The 19,772-nt window shown below is 39.2% G+C and overlaps 1 protein-coding gene across 2 annotated transcripts; it reads left to right on the top strand.

The window, feature by feature from the left end:
- The first annotated feature begins 231 nt into the window (after positions 1-231).
- Positions 232-19,390, top strand: PSAT1 (phosphoserine aminotransferase 1). 2 transcript variants are annotated; one of them, XM_087742480.1, is made up of 9 exons: positions 232-357; positions 2,650-2,710; positions 3,877-3,946; positions 5,075-5,280; positions 6,887-7,059; positions 8,127-8,296; positions 11,860-11,988; positions 14,632-14,769; positions 15,378-19,390. In XM_087742480.1, the coding sequence occupies exons 1-9, from the start codon at positions 298-300 to the stop codon at positions 15,481-15,483; spliced, it is 1,113 nt and encodes a 370-aa protein (XP_087598606.1). In that variant the 5' UTR covers positions 232-297; the 3' UTR covers positions 15,484-19,390. The 2 variants fall into 2 exon arrangements, with proteins under 2 accessions (XP_087598606.1, XP_087598608.1); XM_087742482.1 differs by lacking the exon at positions 232-357 and adding an exon at positions 2,032-2,187.
- Positions 19,391-19,772: the final 382 nt, after the last annotated feature.

Genomic DNA, 19,772 nt, shown 5'->3' with positions numbered 1-19,772 from the left:
GGGCGAGCGGAGCCGCCCCGGCCGCCCCGCTCCCTCCGGCCGCGGGGAGGCCCCCGGCGAGGCGGTGGCGCTCCGCGCTCCGCCCCGCGCCGCCGCCCGCCCGATCACGCTGCCTCCTCGTGGCCGCGCTGCCAATAGGCGGCCGGGGCGCTGGCGGAGGGGGCCAATGGGCGGGGCGGGCCGGCCGCAGCCCCGCCCCCTGGGTGTGTGTGACAGGAGCCAATCGGCGGGCCGGCGGCGGGGGGTTTATATCGGCGGGGGCCGCCGGCGCGGCGGGTGGGCAGCGGCGGCGACATCATGGAGGGCGGGCGGCAGGTGGCGAACTTCGGGGCCGGGCCGGCGAAGCTGCCGCGCTCCGTGAGTAGGGGCCGGGGGGGGGGCCTTTCCCGGCGCCGGCTGGGGCACTGCGGAGGGCGGGCGGCCGTGGGTGTCCTCGTCCTCCCGGCGCTGCGGGGGGAGCCGTGCTGGCGGGGGCAGGTGGCTCTGCCGGCGGGCTGAGGGGGCGTCGCGGCGCCCTCTGCCTCCCAGCCCCGCTCTCCGGGGGCTTCCGCGGGCGCCGACTGCAAAGCGAGGGCTGGGGAAGCACGAGTAAACAGTAATGACAATAATTACCCGCATCGCAACGAAACCTCATTTCTCCTCCCCCTCCCCACCCGCTTAAATGCCCTGGTAGGTTCGTTTTTTTGGAAGCGCACCCTAACGTGGTTTCAGGATTGCTCTCCCAGAGTTTATTCTGAATCTGGTCATCTGGTCGCTCGTCAAGGGCTGTATCACTCTGGGGATGGAGAGTAAGTCCTCAGATGCGCAAGGGTAGCTATGCCGAGTATGTTATTTGTCAGCTGATAAATGACATGGTAATTCCCTGAGAAGTCTTTATTTAAAAAACGATAATGAGCGTGGTGTAGACTCAACCCTCTGGAAAGTTGCATCAGCAGCCATAGATCCAGTTACATATGGAGAGGGGGTGGTTTCTGCCAAATTGTACGCATCTGACTTTCAACTGAAGAGTTAACGTGTTGTGGAAATTTTTTGTTTTCTTAGTTTCCTTCATAGTTTTCTTCATTATTTCATGTGTTATTTCTTTAACAATTTTCTTTTGGTAAACAAATATGCTGTACAGCAGCTTTTTTTTTTTTTTTTTTTCCCTTCTCTCTTCTCATGGAAATGTCCTTTGTAGATGATGTGCAGAGAAATTTGTTATTCTGCCTTGAACCCTTGGCTCCAAAAGGGGCTCTTGTTAGAACTGCTGTGGTATCCAACTCTCCAGCAGAGAGAACTGGATTTAGAGTTTGAGAAGAGCATAGCTGAACTCCGTGTTATTAATCTGTTTTCCCCTCTTGAAAATGCAGTACTCTTAAATGGACTACTGTATCACCTCGGTTGTTTCACTTTGATTGTGAGCTGATGCTGCATATGAAGTGCTCGAACTCACTGAAGCAAGAAGGTGGACAGAGCTCTTCATGGCTATTATAAAGCACTTCATAAATATCTGTTGTAAGGCATGTGCAGATTGTCAGAGAAAGAATGTTACTAACAGAATGGGATTTTATCAAACAGTTTAGCAAGCCCTTTCTAATAGCCTGTGTGTTCCCTTTGACTTTTCTTCCCCCTGCTCTGGCATGAATAAGTTTGCACGTGAAACACGGTGGTTAAAACTTCACAATCTCTGACATCAAAAACAGCACAGTTGTTTCTGGTTGACCTCTTGGTGACCAGCTGTTACAGTTGACAGGCCATGCAGATACCCCATCAGCAAGGTAGATTTCTTGTTCCTGCAACCGTCCAGAGCATGGGCTTTCTTGGCAGATCCTGGGGCACATGCATGCAGCATTTGTTTTGGTGGCTTTTCTACTGGGGCTCCCTCTCCTTCTGCTTCCTTTAGGACAAACTAAGAATGTTCTGGCTCTCACACAAGACTCTACTGAAATCGGAAGCTGCAAATCCAGTGGTTAGAATCTAATTCCACTTTGTTGATATGCGAGAGCTGTGGGAGAAGAAAGAAAAATGGGAGGTTGAAGCAGCAGATTACCTCATTAGGGCTCTTAGGAGTGACCTGCATTTTTCTGTTGTCTCAAAATTTTACTTCATTTCTTTCTTAACTTTCAATAACATAGAGAAGGCTCATCTTCAAAAAGTGCAGGACTTCATTCTGTGAAACCAGGCCTTGTCCTGTTGCGTCAGTTTAAGGTATCCAGTTCGCCAAGCTGGTATTTTTTCTTTGTTTTCTTCAGTACCTTGGTTGTCCTATTTGTACAAGTCAAGTGAAAGAACACAGGGTGGAGGGATGGGGGCGGGGATTTAAGATGCTTGATTAGCAAGATTACACATGCAAACATTAAGTGTTTAGTAAAAGGCTGGGAGTTCTGTCCAACTCCTAGAAATCATTCTGGAATCTGGAAATGTAACTGTTGAGATAATAACATAAAACATGGTCTCCATAGCAAGCATATGATTTAATTACGCTGCCTTATGAAAAGCCTTCGGCTACTAGATACAACTAAATTATACTGGTAACTATACTTCTGTTAATCTCACTTGACAAGTGTCAGGTTATTGCAGTATGAAGCAGCTGGCATACGCATGATGCATCAGAGACTCCAGATAGTGGAAAATTTCCTTAACTTATTTGTGGATTTTTTCTTTTGTTAGGTATTATTAGAAGCACAGAAAGAACTAGTGGACTACAAAGGACTCGGTATCAGTGTTCTTGGTAAGACTTTAAAAATACTATATTTTTTCAGAATGCAGATGTTTAACCAAATTGTTTAATAAGAGTTTTAGATCTTGGTATTTCAGCTCCTTTTCTAATACCTTATTCTGGTAACATGTATGTACAAAGAATACTTTTTCATACTGCTTTTCTACTATTCATCAGGAGACCATAAAATTATACATAGCCAGATGTTTAGTGATCCAAAACAAAGGCCTAGAGGCAAAAAAGATAACTAATCATATGTAAAACATTAGAACTTTTGGATCTTTGGGCAGGGATGTGTGTGTATATATGTATATATACAGGCAATATATAAAAAAGATTTTATATATATCTATAGAATACTATATATGTATACATGTATGTGTATGTGTGTGTATATGTATGTATATAGATACCATATATAGTATCTTATATACTATGTAGCAAAACGCTTCAGATGTATTTGATGTACAGCATTCTTCCCATTAGGAAGGCCACGTCCTCCTGTCATAAGGAGGAAGTGTCTTCTGTGCCATAGGGTAGCTGACTGGCTTTTCAGCCCCAGTTGCACATGAATTTTATGCAAGAAGATGGTCAGTGTTTTGCTAGTCCTGTGAAACTGTTTAGTTGGTAAAAGTAGAATGTGCAGCAGTCTCTGCAGGATTGGGATTCATGTTTAAATTGTACACTCTTATAAAAGGAAGAAAGAATATGGATTTAATAAAAGGAATTAATATTAAGTGTCCTTAACATTTAATTAGGATTACTGCATGAAGAAGCCTTGTTAAAAATAGAAGAACAAAACAGACCCCTGTACCTTACGCTATACTTGCTACAGCACTAGTAGCAGAGAACATTCTTAAAGTGGGGAAAACTTACACCTTTCTAGGGAGTATTTTTTCATGCAGATGTAGTTGTTCTTGGGGGTAGTAAGGTCATGTGGATGCCAAATGTGAATGAACTGGATTTGCCTGGATCTGGACAAGACTGGAGGTGTAAGTCTTGTGGGGGTATTTAGGAAGTCTCAGCAAAAAAAAAAATAGGAGTTGGAACTGGGTATGGGAGCCTTCAGGCATTTTTGGTCTGTAGTATAAAGGGTTTAAAGCTTAATACAATTTTTAAATTGCATTCTTTTATTACTGTTTTGTTTCATGTTATTTTTTCTTTCCTTTCCACCAAAGAAATGAGCCATCGGACCTCAGATTTCACAAAAATTTTAAATACAGCTGAAAATCTCTTGCGTGAATTGCTGTAAGTGAATTACTTCCTGCTTATTTTTGCTTTATGCTTGTGCTAGTTGCACCAATAATGACTAATGTGGAGAGCTTTCCTTGAAAACATCTGTTTGTGTGGTTGGTTTTTTTGTTTAGATACTGTGTCTGGTAAAGTAATAATCTCGGAGAGGGCATTGGTCTTTTGTCTGTCTGATGCTGATTTATTTGAATGTGACAAAGGGCTTTTATTAGGTTAAGATGCTTTTCATGTGTTTACTATACACTGAGTAGTTTTCTGTCTTCTGAAATTTTAATTTTTGCCACCTTCATAGAATTCATGAAGGGCAGTAACTTTCTTCAAGAATAAGTAGAAACAATAGAACTCAGTTCTCTAGTGGTATAGACGTGATCTGTACATTACTCATCAGTCTGATTTACTAATGTAAACTCTATGGATGTGTTTTGGAATCACTGCTCAGGAGCCCTTTTTCTATTTGTAGTGTTACACATTTTTAAAAGTTTGAAATAAATATATTGTGTGTTAGAATTAATGTTCTCATGGTAGTTAATAATGATGGTCATTTCATATAAAACATTGACTCGCAGTCACAGCCAGAATTATTGTCAGAGGGATTTTAATGAATAATTTGAACAAGTAATTTTTGTGACTGTATGAAAAACTCCTTATGGCACTTGCTCTGCAAGTACAATTTACTGTACAGTTGCACTTGCAAATTAAAGGGTCTCAAAGCTGAATTCTACTGTGAGTACTTTGGTGTGAAGTTCTTAGACTGACAGAAAAGGCATGAAGCTAGCAATACACAAAATTACAAGTGAACACTTATTCTGCTAGAACATCTTTCAAGTTTGTCTGTACTATGATAGTAGAGCTACTCAAGAGTGAATTTGTTTAATGCTGTCCAAGGGGAAAAAAGCTTGTTTTCAGCAAATTTTTATCAGTAAAATGTATAGCATTTCTCTTAATGCTTAAGTTGTTATTCAAGACCAGTGCTGTGGTAAGTTAATAGGATTTGGTCTAACCTCTTGGCAAAGAGTCTTCTAAAATGACAGTGTTCTTCCTCAGTTGCTGTTAAATGCATAATACCAAGTAGTATACATCCTGTGTCTTCTGGGAATAATATAAATGTTTTTTTCTTGCATGCAGAAATATACCAGAAAACTACAAAGTTATGTTCCTCCAAGGAGGTGGATCTGGTCAGTTCAGTGCAGTGCCACTTAATCTCATCGGTTTAAAGGAGGGAAGACATGCAGATTATGTGGTTACTGGGGCTTGGTCAGCAAAAGCAGCTAAAGAAGCAGAGAAGTATGCCAAAGTTAATATTGTTCATCCAAAACTAGGAACCTATACAAGTAAGTTGATGATTACATCCATCCATGTGAATGCTTAGCTTTTTGAATCACTCTAAAAATTGGTACAACTCAGCTGTAAGGTTATTGAATATTAACTGGTTACAGAGTTGACTGCCCAGCACTCAAAAGATCGCCTGCCACATCTCTCCATGTTCATTGCTGGGAGATCTGTTAGACGGCTTAACGGTCTACACTAGAAAAGTATCGTGAAAATAAGTGGCAAGAAGCAAATGTGTATCAGTAGGGAAATGGTCTGGGCTGTCTTGATTTTTTTTTTTTTTTTTTTTTTGTTATTTGACTGAGTTCTTAAGCTATTTGCAGGAATATTGCGAGGTATTTCAGTTTCAGGTAAACTCAATAATGAGATTGCTCTGAAATGCAGAAGCATGCCTGGGATCTTAACCTTGTTGGCCCAGGAGATGGGAGACCTGCATTCTGTTACCTTCTTTCAAGGGTTCCCAGATACTTATCTTCCCCACCCAGGTGTCATAACAAGCAGTTGGCTCTGGAATAGAAGAGGCATTTTTGACTCCTCTTGAAGCTTATTACTGGACATGACATAATCTGAATGACCGCAGTGTAGAGGGAAGAAAAAGGTTAACTGTAATTGGGGCATTGGGAATTTTTATGAGAGTCTGTTTCAAGAACATTTTAAGTGTATAATTTCTCACTGGATATACATAATTAACTACTGGAGCAGGGGCATGTGAGTTCTGGTTTCTACTGCTGCTAGTCATGCTTACTTTTCTTCCCTCTGGTCCAAATTATAGCATTTGAACTGGGAAGAGTGGCAACAGGAAAGACAAAGAATATCCCCACGTGAGTTTATGTATTAACTGGTGATTAGGGCACTAATTTGGAAGATAAGTTTATATCCTCTGAGGCACAGCGAGGAATTGAACCTACAACTTCCCAGTCTAGGGGAGTGTATTTACCATTTGGCAGCTGTAGTTAAGGGGAGAGGCAGTAAATAATGGTGGAGGCAATAACAGCACTTCTTCCCCCTCATGTTTGGGAGGAGAGAAGAAAGGAAGAGCAACCATTTGTTCTGTGCAAAACCTGTTCTGTGCTGTCAGGGCATGCCGGTATATTGCCTGTTGACAGAGGAAATCCTAGTTTTGTAAATCAGTTGCAAAGCTTAAATGGGAGGCAGGTAGGTAGGTAACCTTGTGTTCAGCATGGACAGGACCGAAATTCTTCTGGGCATGCACAGAAACATAGCTTTGGAGAACTTTGCCAGTGGGAATTTGGATGCTTCAGTGGTTCCAAAGGCATCAGTGCCTGAACTCCTCTGAAGCGCTCTTTTGGACCCATAGGGCAGTAGTTTGTAGTCTGGGATTGCAAAGCCGATGAAAATCCCTTGAGGAATAAGGGCCAAAAACCAGAAGGGTGTTTGCCAGCTTTATGATGGCTCACCACAGAATTTTGGGAATGCACTGGTGTATTTTCCTTTGCAGATAAATTATATCTTCCTGGTAACAAGATAATTAATACTTTATACTGCAAAATCGTTCTGGGTTTGCACTGAAGTCCCATGTTCAAGTAAAATTGCATGCCAGGAAAATTGTCTCCAGTGACCTTTGGTTTTCTTTTTTGTCTATCTCAGACATTCCTGACCCAAGCACTTGGAATCTTAATCCAGATGCATCTTATGTCTATTACTGTGCTAATGAGACTGTTCATGGTGTGGAGTTTGACTTTGTACCTGATGTCAAAGGAGCAGTCTTGGTTTGTGATATGTCATCAAACTTCCTGTCCAGACCTGTGGATGTTTCCAAGGTACAGTATTGGACACAGTGGCTGCGCAAAGCATTTTCAAACTTGAGTGCATATAATTAGGCACTTTGAAATGTCTGGATGGCTGGAGATGCTGAGCAGTGAAATTAAGGAAATCTTATTTTGTTAATTGGGTACCTGATGGTGGATACAAATGTTGAAATTTAAAGTTTGAGATTTCAATGTCTATCTGTTGTCCTTTTTTTGTTAAAAACATATTGAACTACGTTGAAATTGTTCATGTTAATAGCTGTCCAAGATTATTTGTCTACTGTGTAGTCTTCACTGATGCTGTAGCTGAAAAAGATATCTTCTGAATCATATTTAGTCTGTAGATAGTGTATATGGCTGTAGCAGGGTACAATGGATCAGAATTTTTGATCCTGCCTCTTACATGGAAAATCTGTAACTCTCTTAAGCTGCCGAAGCTTCCCGTGCCTCACCATTACTGCGTCTGTTTCATAGATAATACAGAGGCAGACCATAGTACTTATGTTTGTGAAGTGTGTTATGCTAGGGAAGTGTTACTGACGAGTGAAGCAGCATGTTTGACCTTTCTTACCTGTGTGTAGCAAAAAAAAAGGGGCAATTGTTAGTGCATTCATCTTAGCCTTTCCTGATCTGCCTCTTGAACAGGTGGATTATATGATGTCTGTTCTGAAATACCAGATTGGTTGAAAATACTGTGATCTATGTATGAATTTATTTTTAGTAAATTTGCTTGGAGTAGTGTGAAATGGGGACAGGCTGCCTTGAGAATTATTTGTGGCTACTAAATAAATATTTAGCAAATCATTGTGAAATTTGTTGTGATGATCTTCCTCGGTTGAATGAAGATACATGGTTCTGATAATAGATATACATGGGATAACAACTGTACCTGTAACTGTACTTTAAGATCAGAACTTCTCCTAACTCTTTGACCTACAACTTGCTCATTTTCAATACGTTCTCCAAGCTGTTCAGCTGAGTTGTATGCCTGTTGTATAATGATACTGGTGTATTACTCAGTTATAAGATCTACTAGTGAATGCATGTAGCAAGTCCTGCTTTTCTCCTTTCTGTTAAAGTTTGGCGTGATTTTTGCTGGTGCTCAGAAGAATGTTGGCTGTGCTGGAGTTACTGTTGTAATAGTACGTGAGGACTTGCTGGGATTTGCACTGAAAGAATGCCCCGTGGTACTGGATTACAAAACACAAGCAATGAATGGCTCTTTGTATAACACTCCACCATGCTACAGGTACCTTACCCGGCCATTTAGTATCTCTTATTCAGAAAGCTACTGCACTGCCATCTGCTGCTCATATTGAGTAAAGTTTCAGAAGTTGAGTATTTGCCTTCAAGTCACTGATACTTTGGAGTGTTTCACATGATTCCTGTGAAAACATGGGAAGTGTCCAGCCGTGTGACTGTAGTAGGCTTTGATGTTGCCTAGTGGGACTCAACCATAAAGGATATAGTATTTTTAGAACTAAGTATTATATGTCATAATGCCGTTGTACAAATTTCAGGATCTAATTCTGACTTACATGAACACAACTCTAGTCAATTCAGTGGTGATGCTTCTGTCATTGCAAGTAGGTGATTTGGCACTTAGTCTTGCTTCTTGAACACTCAGTACAGATTTGATTTAATTTCTTCCTGAGGTAGTTCTCAGCATTTGAACCTCCAGATCCCTATCCCTAGAAAATATATTTTTTTTTAAAAGGCATTTTACTCATTGCTTTGCTTTATTCTCTAGAACAACTTTCCATGTTTCTTCAAGTACCGCCTCAGTGTTTGACTTTGCATCCAAACATAAAATTGGTCTGGCTTCATAATGATTGCTAGCAATTAAGATGATAAAATTGGCAGGTACATGGTGATTTCATGTATACAAGAAGCAGAACAGACTACAGCTTGCTCTTTTAAAATTACTATCTCCTAGCTTCTGATAGCTACTGAAATGTTGCTTTGCTACTGGAATATTTAGGTGTTGAGCCAGTAGTATCTGCCTGTTCTTAATCTGGAGCACTTTTATACCGATGTCCACTAAAATCGTTATTTTAAAAAAGAAAATCTTCAAACCAGGTATCCTTTTTTCCCAAAGTTTTTGTAATTACTTTGAAAATAATGATTTCAACTTTTAAAGATAAGGTTTCCTTTTGATTCAGATAATTTCATAATGCAATCTTATATTGTTGATGTTTAATCTCAGCAATTACAGGTTTTTTGTACACGCCAGAATTGGCAAACTTAACTTGCCTAATGTTGTCCAACAGATATCAAATGCACTGTATAGGCATAAAGTACAGTGAGTCCTGCGTATAAAGCCTACCTTAATGCCATTGTTTACTTAAATTCAGTAGTATTTTATGTGATACTAATTGTATCTCTGAATTTGCTGATTCTCACTATGAGGTGTACTATTGCAATGACATAGAGGCAGTTCTTTTAATTTATCAAAAGAACAGTAAAACTTGTGAACATATGTTTATTCCAGACTTTAGAATGCACAGCTAATTTTCCCAAGGAGTATGCATACTGTAAAGCAGGTAGTGCTGTATGATGTACCCTTGCTGTCAGCCTGTCTGCCCTATCAGCCGAGTATACCCAGTATTCTTAGGGCTGGTGTCTAAGACAAGAATTAGTCTTACAGTGTTTCCAGATTTTTGTCTTCTTTCTGAATGTAGCTTTGTAACATGGGCAGTATGTGTGTCTTTTTTTTTCCCCAGTGATTGATAAAACCTCTATTTCATGATCGATTATTTGCCTGACTACCAAGTCACACACAATGTTTTGGACACTGTGTACTTGCACAGGCCAGGTTTTAAATCCAGCCATTCATGTTTTCCAAGTACAAAGCTATTTCCATTTGAAAAACCACAGTTCTACTTAATCTCAGCACTGATCACAGTGTTGCTCCTCTGGTTTGAAAAGCAAAACAAATTAAATTCTGCAGCTTTATTTTAGTCACTGCAAAGAACTTCTGAAAAGAAAGTGCTGCTTAACTGTAACTCGGTATCTGTCAGTAACATTAACAGGGTAGTGGGAGATTAAGGGAGCAGAAAATAAAAGTTGAACTAACAGTCTTTCTCCTTTCTGATCCCTGTCTTGCCTGATTTCACTCCATGCTACAGACCCACACTGGAGTACACTCCAGAATCCAGAATGTAACACAGACTGAAATGTTGGCAGGGTGCACATCTGTTTGGCTTGGATCTAAATGCCTGTACCAGTTTTTGTAAGGAACTGGCAAAGCTTCTTAGTTCTTTCTCTGCTCTTTTCCTTGCACTCTCTAATGGTTTGCTGGCAAACAGGCAGGAAATATTAACTGAATTTGCAAAAGCTACTTCAGCAGGATGTTAAATTAAATTAAGGTGATGCTAATGGCTTTAACCTCTTGGTGCTACAGAGCTTGACTTTTTGAACCTAATCTGCTTTGCTCAAATTAACAATGAATTTGCTATAAAAATTCCATTTTCAAGCTCCAAGGGTTTATTTTGCATTCAAAATTTCTCCAGAAACATTATTTTGACTGACATGAAAGAAGGATAAAAGATTTCAGCTGGCTGGCTTTTGTGAATGACTCTAAGGCTGACTTTAAACCTTACTTGTCCAAGAAGTTTCACTCGAGGAAGCGAGGGCAAGAGGTGAATGTGGCCCTGTCTATTTGGGCAGGGCCTAGGCTATACTTCACTTAAATCCTTTACACTGGGGTAGTTGACAGCATGCTGTCATAAGTGTGGCAAGATTGTGCTCTCAAAGCTATAAGGTGCTTTGTACAAAAGGCAGTTTGTAACCTCGGCTATTCTGCAGTCTTTCTGCAGTGTTCAAAGATTTGACACTGGCATCCCCTGAGAAATTAAAAGTAGCAAAGTTTAAAACAACCTCCTGCTGGATTTGTGTTAGAGAAACTCATAGGGTAATGTTCTCTGAACACTCCCTTGGAATCTGTAATGAAGGGATTAATAAAAGCAAACTTGTTGGAAGTATGCCATAAAAACTTGTGAACAGTTTATTATGTAAAGTGTTGTAGTCGTGGGAAATGCCTGAACTTGAACAAGCTGAGTTTTGTAGCAAAAGGCCTGGGGGATTTTTTATGTTGCACTTAGTAACTGGCATTGAAATACTTGGTCCCAAGCCACGTGATGCCAGTAGGCTTCCAGATCTCTACTTAGAACTTGAATGGTAATGAATAATTAAGTGTAATACATCATTATTTGTTTCACCAAACTTCACTGTTCACATGGGGAAAAAGGTCTTTTTAGACAGAAATGGGATTATAGTTTTTATTTAATGTTTGTGAAAAAGGGATTGGATTTCTGGCATTGTTAATGTACATACGTTTGAGATTCACCCCTGCATCTTTGCTAGGGCAGCTGCACAAGGTGGATGCTAGTAGCTGTTGTGCAAACAGGCTCTTTCTAGGACTTGACAGGCAGTTGTGTGGTCACTGAACTGGCAGTCCATACAGCATGTATGGAGATGTCCTTGGGAGCCCTGCAGGGCTGCAGGAAACCTGCAGGACTTGACCTTCTGTGGTACAAAGGTTTAGGTTTGGTCTAACAGATTTGTGTAGCATTTGAATTTCGGGATACTTCATCTGCATCCAAAAACATTGCCTGATTAGAATTGTCATAATTTGTAAAATAGTCCAGATTCTGAGTTGTTAATCTCAAACACCCTAAATCCAAACATAACATTTTTGTTGCTGAAACATTTTGTGAACTATTAAACAGGACTGTCACTTTTTCTGTTTTGTTTGTTTGTTTGTTTGTTTTTTTAAATAATCTGACTGAAAAGTGTTCTTTCCTCTTGCAGTATTTATATCATGGGATTGGTACTGGAATGGATAAAGAATAACGGTGGAGCTGCAGCTATGGATAAACTTAGTTTAATCAAATCACGAATGATTTATGATATTATAGACAAATCTAATGGATTCTATGTGTAAGTTGCTATGCTTTTCCCTTTGGTTTCAATATCTGTTGCAGAGCCAAACATGTGAATAACTTCAAAAATATGCTGCAATCAGAATCTTAAAAGTTACCTTTTCAGTATATAGAAATCTTGAAGAATCCTACAGGAATTATTTGTGCAAACCATTCACTTGATAACTATCCAAGGATGAGTTTCATTCCAGTGCGAAGTTATTTCAAGTTACCCTATACAGATCAGTTGTGAAGCATATTAATAACATACGTTCTAAACTTAAAATGCAGGAGCCTAGGAGAAGAGTATACAAAACACAGGTATACAGATTCTGGTTTGTATGCTTACGGAATCTCTTGGGAAAATACTAGCCAAAACAGAGAAAGTGGCTTGTAAGAAGTTGCCGAGGCCACTTTTGCATGATATTCTTCCTACCATCTCTTTCAGTCGTCAAAGACTCTGCTTTTTCTCTGTCAAGCAGAGCATTTTTATTAGCTAATCATATGAAGTTCTGAAACACTTCCTGAAATAGAAAGAGGAAGATCAGACTTAGATGTAGTCAAAATGTAATAAATTTTCTTTATGTACAGTTTGTTTTCGTCAGTTATTTGTGATGGTTTTCCAAAGTAGATTTAACCCTCTGATTTTTACATATTGTTGCAACGTACTTTTGAGCTCACAGGACCCAAAATATGTATAGTTAAAAGCTGATGTTGTAATTTGGAATAATTCTGATACTTGCCAATCTCAAAAACTAGTATTTGACTATGAAACTGCAAAATATTTTCCTTCACCTTCAGTATAAAATCAACAGTTGTGGGACCTAATTAACTTTCAAATCAAAGTTAGGATAGGGCAAATTAAATTTGGATTTTAAATTAAAGCTGGCTGCAGACTTAATTGGCAGGGATATAGTTTCATCATAATATTTAATACATTCTGCTTATCCATTTAGTTAATGAGAACAGCTTTGCCTTTAGCATTGTCACGATCAGGATTGTGATCCTGCTCTACTGAAATCCTGAGGGTTTTTCATGAACCTCAGTAAGCAAATGAAGCCTTGAAAAAACATTTTGTGACAAACAGAAATCTGTTTTCTGGCAAGCTGGTCTGTGAGGCTGTGAGTGGGAAATGCAGTGCAGATGGGATGGTAAATAGTCAATTGGGAAGGCAAAGCAAGCTTCACTAACTGAGCTGTATGCATCTTACTAAGCAATACAGTTAAGAATGTGGATTTTTTTTTTTATTGTATCTATGACTAAAAGGAAGATTTATCTGAAGCTGCCTTCCCAGCTTAAATGTGCCACCTAATCTGTGGCATGCTTCACTGGGTAAGCAGTGTGACAAGCCATTTAGCAAATGGAGACTTTCTTCCACAAAATGCTGTGTGCTATTTGCAGTTTGCTTTCCAAAGTCTGTGCACTGAGTTACATCGGATTGCCTAATAGCAACTGGATCTTCTAAAAATTATAGCGTAGCTACAGTTATTCAGATACGGGAATGCTTACAAGCATAGACCTTTTTGAAGCATGTTTTCCTGGTTGTATCTGAAGCATAAAATTTGCATAGGCAGATATTATGATTGATTTTTTTTTTTTCTTCTTAATGGAGACATCTGTAAAAGGAGCAAGGGAGGAACTAAAAAAGAATGATACCCATTCTTTGTCAAATAGACTAATAATAGGTATGAAATTTACATGCAGTTTATGAGAAAGCTTATTGCTAATGAATCCCTGAAAGAATCTACATCACAGCCTTAGGAAAGAATAAATCTGGAGGCTTCATATCTCCTTTGTAACTAGAAGCACTACAGAAAAGTATTTAAATCCCCCTCCGCCTCCGTTCTTACCTTCACAAAATAATTGAAGAGAAATTTTGCTTTAAAGGTATCTTGAATTTTCTACTTTAGATTAAAGATAATTTTAAGTGATTAGAGCTGTGAAGCACCTCATATATGTTGTGGCCATGTGTGTAATGCAAGATTTGTTCTAGAGATACCTCTTTTCTACTTGATGTTTATGATTTTGAATAATACTAATGTAGAAGGTGGACTGAAACCACTAACAGAAGTTATGTCCATGGAAATTTCCTTGTGCTATGTTCTTATAATTCCTTTAGCTCTGTTTAGCTGAGTCAAGCTCTATTCTGGTAGCACTTGGACTAGCTGAGTAGAAAAAAGTGTGTCAGTCTTTGAAGATAAAGAGAAGAAACTGCTTGAGACGTAGTCAAAGTTCACTGTAACTAACCTCACTTACCCTGGGGAATGTAACTGTGACTGTTGTGGGTGGGGTGGTGGTTTTTATTATGTTTTTTTAAATTAGGTCTGTTTACAAGCCTCCCATGCATTCCTCTGGGCAGTTTTGAGTGTGTCAGGAGGGGTTAATAAGTCTTCCACTTACTGTTTCTGTTATTATGCTTGGTTAAAAAGGGAAGGTTGCCAGCTTACGCAGAAAGTAATGATCTTTTCAATTAGGGAGGAATGACTTCAGTGCTAAACAGATGCAATTACTCACTTTCTGAAATTTTGTATATATATGTATAATTGTGTATATATTTTGTATATATATGTATATATAAATGTATAAGTTTACATTTGTATATAGCTGCAAATGTAAATTTAGCACAAAATGGGTTAATCATTACATTCTGCAACTTTTCTAGATGTCCAGTGGAGAAAAAGAACCGAAGCAGGATGAATGTCCCTTTCCGTATTGGCAGTATCAAGGGTGATGAAGCATTGGAAAAGAAATTTCTTGAGAAAGCTGTGGAACTTAACATGATTTCTCTGAAAGGGCATCGGTAAGTATTAGTTAGATGAGTCCCTTTCCTGTGCAGAATAAGCTGTTACTACAGTGATACAGCAGCAGGCACTGTACGTTGACTTACCAGCCTCTCTCACTCACAAGCTGTTCCTCATATTAGTTTGGCATCGCTTGGGAATAGCAGTCTAGTGACAATAATCAGAGACTGCTGGTGGCTCAACTACTGCTTAGGTGTGGTGGGGCTCAGAGAGCTTTCTCCTTAATTCTGCTTTCTTCTCCACTTTGGTAAATCTGGCTCTGTGCAAATGCCAAAGAATGTGACTCTTGAGGTCAGATTCTGTCATTGTGTAAAGCCTTTCATTACATGGCTTGACTACCTGGTTGCAAGAGTTCCTTCCCATGTTCACTGGTGTTGGTGGGATTAAAAAGATAGCTGTAAATAACTAATAAATACTGAGCTTCTCTAGATTGCAGCCTTGCCTTGAAGAATTAAATGTTGCATCTCATTCACATAAAATGTGATTTTTTTTTTTTTTTTTTTTTGTGGAGTAGAAGTAGGTTTAAATGTCTGTGAATGTTATTAATGTCTTTTTTAGAATTTACAAAACCTTTGTAAGTTTTTCTTCTCTCCTCTTTTCAATGCAGATCTGTGGGAGGAATCCGTGCCTCTCTATATAATGCGGTGACTGTAGAAGATGTTCAGAAGCTTGCAACATTCATGAGAAGCTTCATGCAGATGCATCAGTCATAAGTGCCCATGGGCTAGAGCCATGCTGCACATCTATGAAATAAAAGCTAAAGGGTTTGAAAGTTACTGTGGTACTGCACAGCTGTAGCACACAAGTTTTATTTTCTTTTAGTTTGTAGAGCTATTTTAGTTAACTAGAGGGGATTGAGGCCCAATCTTGCAATGACTTGGCAGCCTTGGCTTCACTGAAGGTGAGGATCCCCAAGACTGATCAAGATTGGTTCCAAAATTTGCAAAACAGTATTCTTAACGTGTAGGTAAAAACATGAGTAGTATTGTAAGATGCTGTGGATCTGAGTCTGTTTCTTGCTTCTAGTCACAAATGACTTCTGCAATGCCTTGTTTTCAGTAAACGTCAGGAGGCAAAATTTGTCATAAGCTTTCTGTAACGCTTTACAAATACTCTAACTGCACAGTGAAGCTAGAACTACTGTTAACTGTTCTCTAAGGAGATCTAGTTGGTTTATCAGATATATTCCAGCAGTATACCACCAGCAGTATTTAGGAGTTAATATCTGTGTTCTTAACTTGAGGACCTTGCCTTCAGACTTCTGCTCCCATGCTTGAAATACTATCATAAGTTCCATGTAGCAATACCCATTGTGGTTAAAGTCTCTGTAGGACTGGGCCTTTTTTGTATCATCATTTATTGGTTTAAAGCTAAGATGCATGAGTCTGTAATTAAATCAATTTATAAGATGTTGTTTATTTCTCTATGCATTTTGTATATTAAACTTATCTAGGTTATTAATTTTATATTCTTATTTTGCAGTGTGCATATTTGCTCCTGCCAAAAACTTTTTTAATTTGTTAACCTTATGCGAAACTAGATTGCTGTATTCCACTCAATGGACCTGTGACTTTCTCTGCACTGACTTCCTAGCCCAAAGTGCAGCAGACTTTCTTATCTGGTGCTTCTCACGTGTTTTCCCTCTCTAATTGCTCCAGTATTGTCTCTGCCTTTTCATTGCTTCAGTTCTGTAGCCTTTTGTACATGGGGCTTTGCCCAGCTGCAGTAAATACAAGTCTTGACTTCTCTGCATTTTCCTGACACTACATCACACATTTGGTCCAACTTTCTCACTTGATCCTTCTGGCTTATTCCAGACTTTGATACTCTGGGCTAGAGAAGGAACCATGGTTATGCAAAGATCTTCAGCAGATCTTCTATTATAGTACCCTTGAGTTACTTTTCCTTCTCAGCTTGTGAATTTACTCCAATGACCAGTACTGCCAGTGACACTAGCTTCCTATTTTAACTTATGTAGAAGCTACCTGCTAGTATCATAGTGTTTAGCATTACTACAGCTGGTTTCAGACTGTAAACTCTTTGGCACAGGATTGGGATTTTTTACGTTTATGTAACACCAGTACAGTGGTAACAATTTAATAATGATGGCCTGTCCCTTTCTTGAGGGAACCTCACAGCAAGTCAGTGGATTTATGCTAGGGTTGATTTACATTCCTATCTGAAAAGTCATCATTTTATGACTACTGTTTTGAGATTTTTGTCAACTTAATGTAACTCAAAGTAATTAAACAAATTGGGTAAAGAAAATAAAACTTAATCACAGCATGCTGTGAAGTACCTCTGTGTCTGAAGCTTTTGTTTTTGTCACTTTCAGAAGGATAAGGAGTCATGCATAATGTGTGTTAGAATTTTAAATTCCAGTAATAATCCTTTTCCCTAAAAACCAAGCTTCCCTCATTTATGTTTTATTTCTTTCTGAAAATAGTCTTTCTGATAACTTTCTAAAATTCTACTTCCTCTGAATTTTGTGTGCTTGTTTTCAACAGTAGCTGTGGCTTCTCCCTCTTTCCAGAAGCTGGTAAACCTTTCTATTTTGTAATAGCCTTGCATTCCCCTTAGCAGGCACAGTTTTATGCGTGATTACAAAAAAGCTTGCACTGCTGAATGCAGCTGATTCATGAACTCAACAGCGAACCTCTGCTGCTTCTGAATTGTGCCTAACATCTTGTCAATTAAAAACTTTTTTTTTTTTTAACCCAGAAAGGCAAAAATCATGTAAAAGCAAAATGCAGAGTGAAGACTGCATTAGCAGTCAGTGATTGCTTGAATATCATGTGAGGGGGATGCAGGAATGCTGGGAAGACTGGAGCATGTGCTGAATGAATTAGTTATTTGAGATTTGTTTCAGACTCATCCATGCAATGGTTCTGCCCTTCCAAGCATCATCCCTGAAAGGTGTAATCAGGGTATTGAGCCATGGTGGACAGAAATCTTATTTCCCCTCATCAGATTAGTAGGAAGAATTTCAGCAAGAGGTTGCTGAAAGTCTGGATCTGTTTCCCTTATGTCAGCACTTCCAAGCTGGGTCAATAACTGCAGTGTTTGGAAGTAGGGCTTTTCTTGGAGTGATATGAATACTCCTGAGGCATTCAAAGGTGTTGAAAAGTAGAAGTGGAACACTGATCTCATCTGAGTTTGTGCATATAGAGAGGGAATTGTAAGATGAGCTCTTTTGAATGAACAGTGCTTTCAATTCCTCTCCCAGTGAGTTGTCTCTATTACATCTCTTAGCTTTTGTGTTTGATTTCACAAAAGCAGTTGCTAGCATTCTCTTTAGTTTGTAGTATAAAATGCCCTGGCCACCGTCTTTCCCAGGCCTGGCCTGAAAAGAGAAAGCTGCTGAGGAGGTTGTGCATTCCCTCTGTTCCTGCCCTGCACAGTGAGGAGTGCTTTGGCCCTGGTGAGAACTGTAGATCAGGAAGGTACCCTGTCCCAGGAGACTCCTGTCAGGTGTCAACCATAGGGTCTTTCCATGGCAGTTGTGATACCATCTCTAAGCCAGGCACAAAAGAATTAAATAAGAATTAGAAGTCTGGATTGCTTCATGCTTATTTAGTAATTCTAGTGGAGAGAAATGATTCATATGGACAGCAGTGTGGACAGTCCTGACCCTGTGTCAGCTGACACTCTGTATTTTCATATTTTTTTTCCTATTTCTGTTTAATCCTGTTTTTCTTTTCAGCTTGTAACTGGCTTAATATTTTTAGATGTACCTGAGGATGTTTGGATGTAAAAAGTTTAAGCCTATTCTTGACTTTCAAGTAAACGTTTGGAATGAAACAGGAATAAAAGACATCGTACACTGGTGGATTAGCAGTTGTCAAAGTACGCTGAAAGCATTATTAGGTCTGGCACTATATTGGTGTATGATTAGTGTTTGCTGTATTTCATTCTCTGGATAGAAGATAAAATGAGGGTGAACATCTTTGTATTTGATAAGGATGTACCTAATTAAAAAGTGAAATGTTACAAGGTTTTACATGAAATCAGTCACTTTAATTGGAAAGAGGTATCGCCATTCCTGTTGGTAATTGGACTCTTGATAATTTAAAAACAGGATTCATGACAGTCTGTGATAAATTGGTCCCTTTTAGGCTAAAGAAGCTAAGAAGTTATAATTACCAATGGATTATTCAATGGTTGGAGGAGCATGATCAAAGAGATGCAAGGAGATATATAGAAGAGCTGGTAGCTTGTGAAGATGTATTTATTTTTTAAAGTAACTAAGGAATAAATGTGTACCTGATGTGACAAAAACAAAAGCTGTACAGTTTCTGAAATCCCAGAAAACTTGAATTCAATCTCCTACCTTTGCACTATGCATAAAAACCAGAAATTGAGTATTTTAGTAAATGGATTAATTACAAAAAAAAAATATGAAGAAATCATAGGAGAAAGGTTGAAGTTTGCTAAACTATTCTAAGAGAAATTACCATTAAACTGCTTAAAACTTGTAATATAATGAACAAATTTGACTATGATTCTTTTAGTTCCATGATGTAAACTGAAGACATCTGAGAGACATATTGCTAAAACTAGTGATAATAGTAACAAACACTTCTTGCTGTATAACCGAATAAATATTTTTTGGTAGTGTGAGCTGTAGTTTTTGGACTTGAAACAAACTGTATGAAACTTTCAAACTCTGTTGCTAGGTTTTGTAGCTGGGCAAACCAGAACTAAAGAATTATAAAAGCTGGAGAACTTAGGTCTGGGCTGGCACTGCCCTGCTGGTGTAGGGTCACACTGGCTTGTGGCTTTTCTTCCATACCAGGGCAGCCCGAATCATGCTGCTTTTGGACACATTTTTGTTGTGAAAACAGACCTCCTGCCTTAGTGTTAGGCAGGTGTTAATGCTTGTCTCAGCTGTGATTGTGCTTCACCTCATGTCCCAGTACTCTGTCAGGTCCGGTCCCTCTGTCAGGACTGAAATTAAAGGTTTTGGCTGTGGAGATATTTCGGACACCTAAACTGTAACTCC

The sequence above is a fragment of the Nipponia nippon genome, unplaced genomic scaffold (genome assembly GCF_047370975.1).
Source record: "Nipponia nippon isolate SJK-2023a ecotype South Korea unplaced genomic scaffold, ASM4737097v1 scaffold_8, whole genome shotgun sequence".
In the NCBI taxonomy this organism is placed as follows: Eukaryota; Metazoa; Chordata; class Aves; order Pelecaniformes; family Threskiornithidae; genus Nipponia; species Nipponia nippon.
The sequence above is the reverse complement of the archived record's forward strand: the minus strand, read 5'-3'. Positions and strand labels throughout refer to the sequence as shown.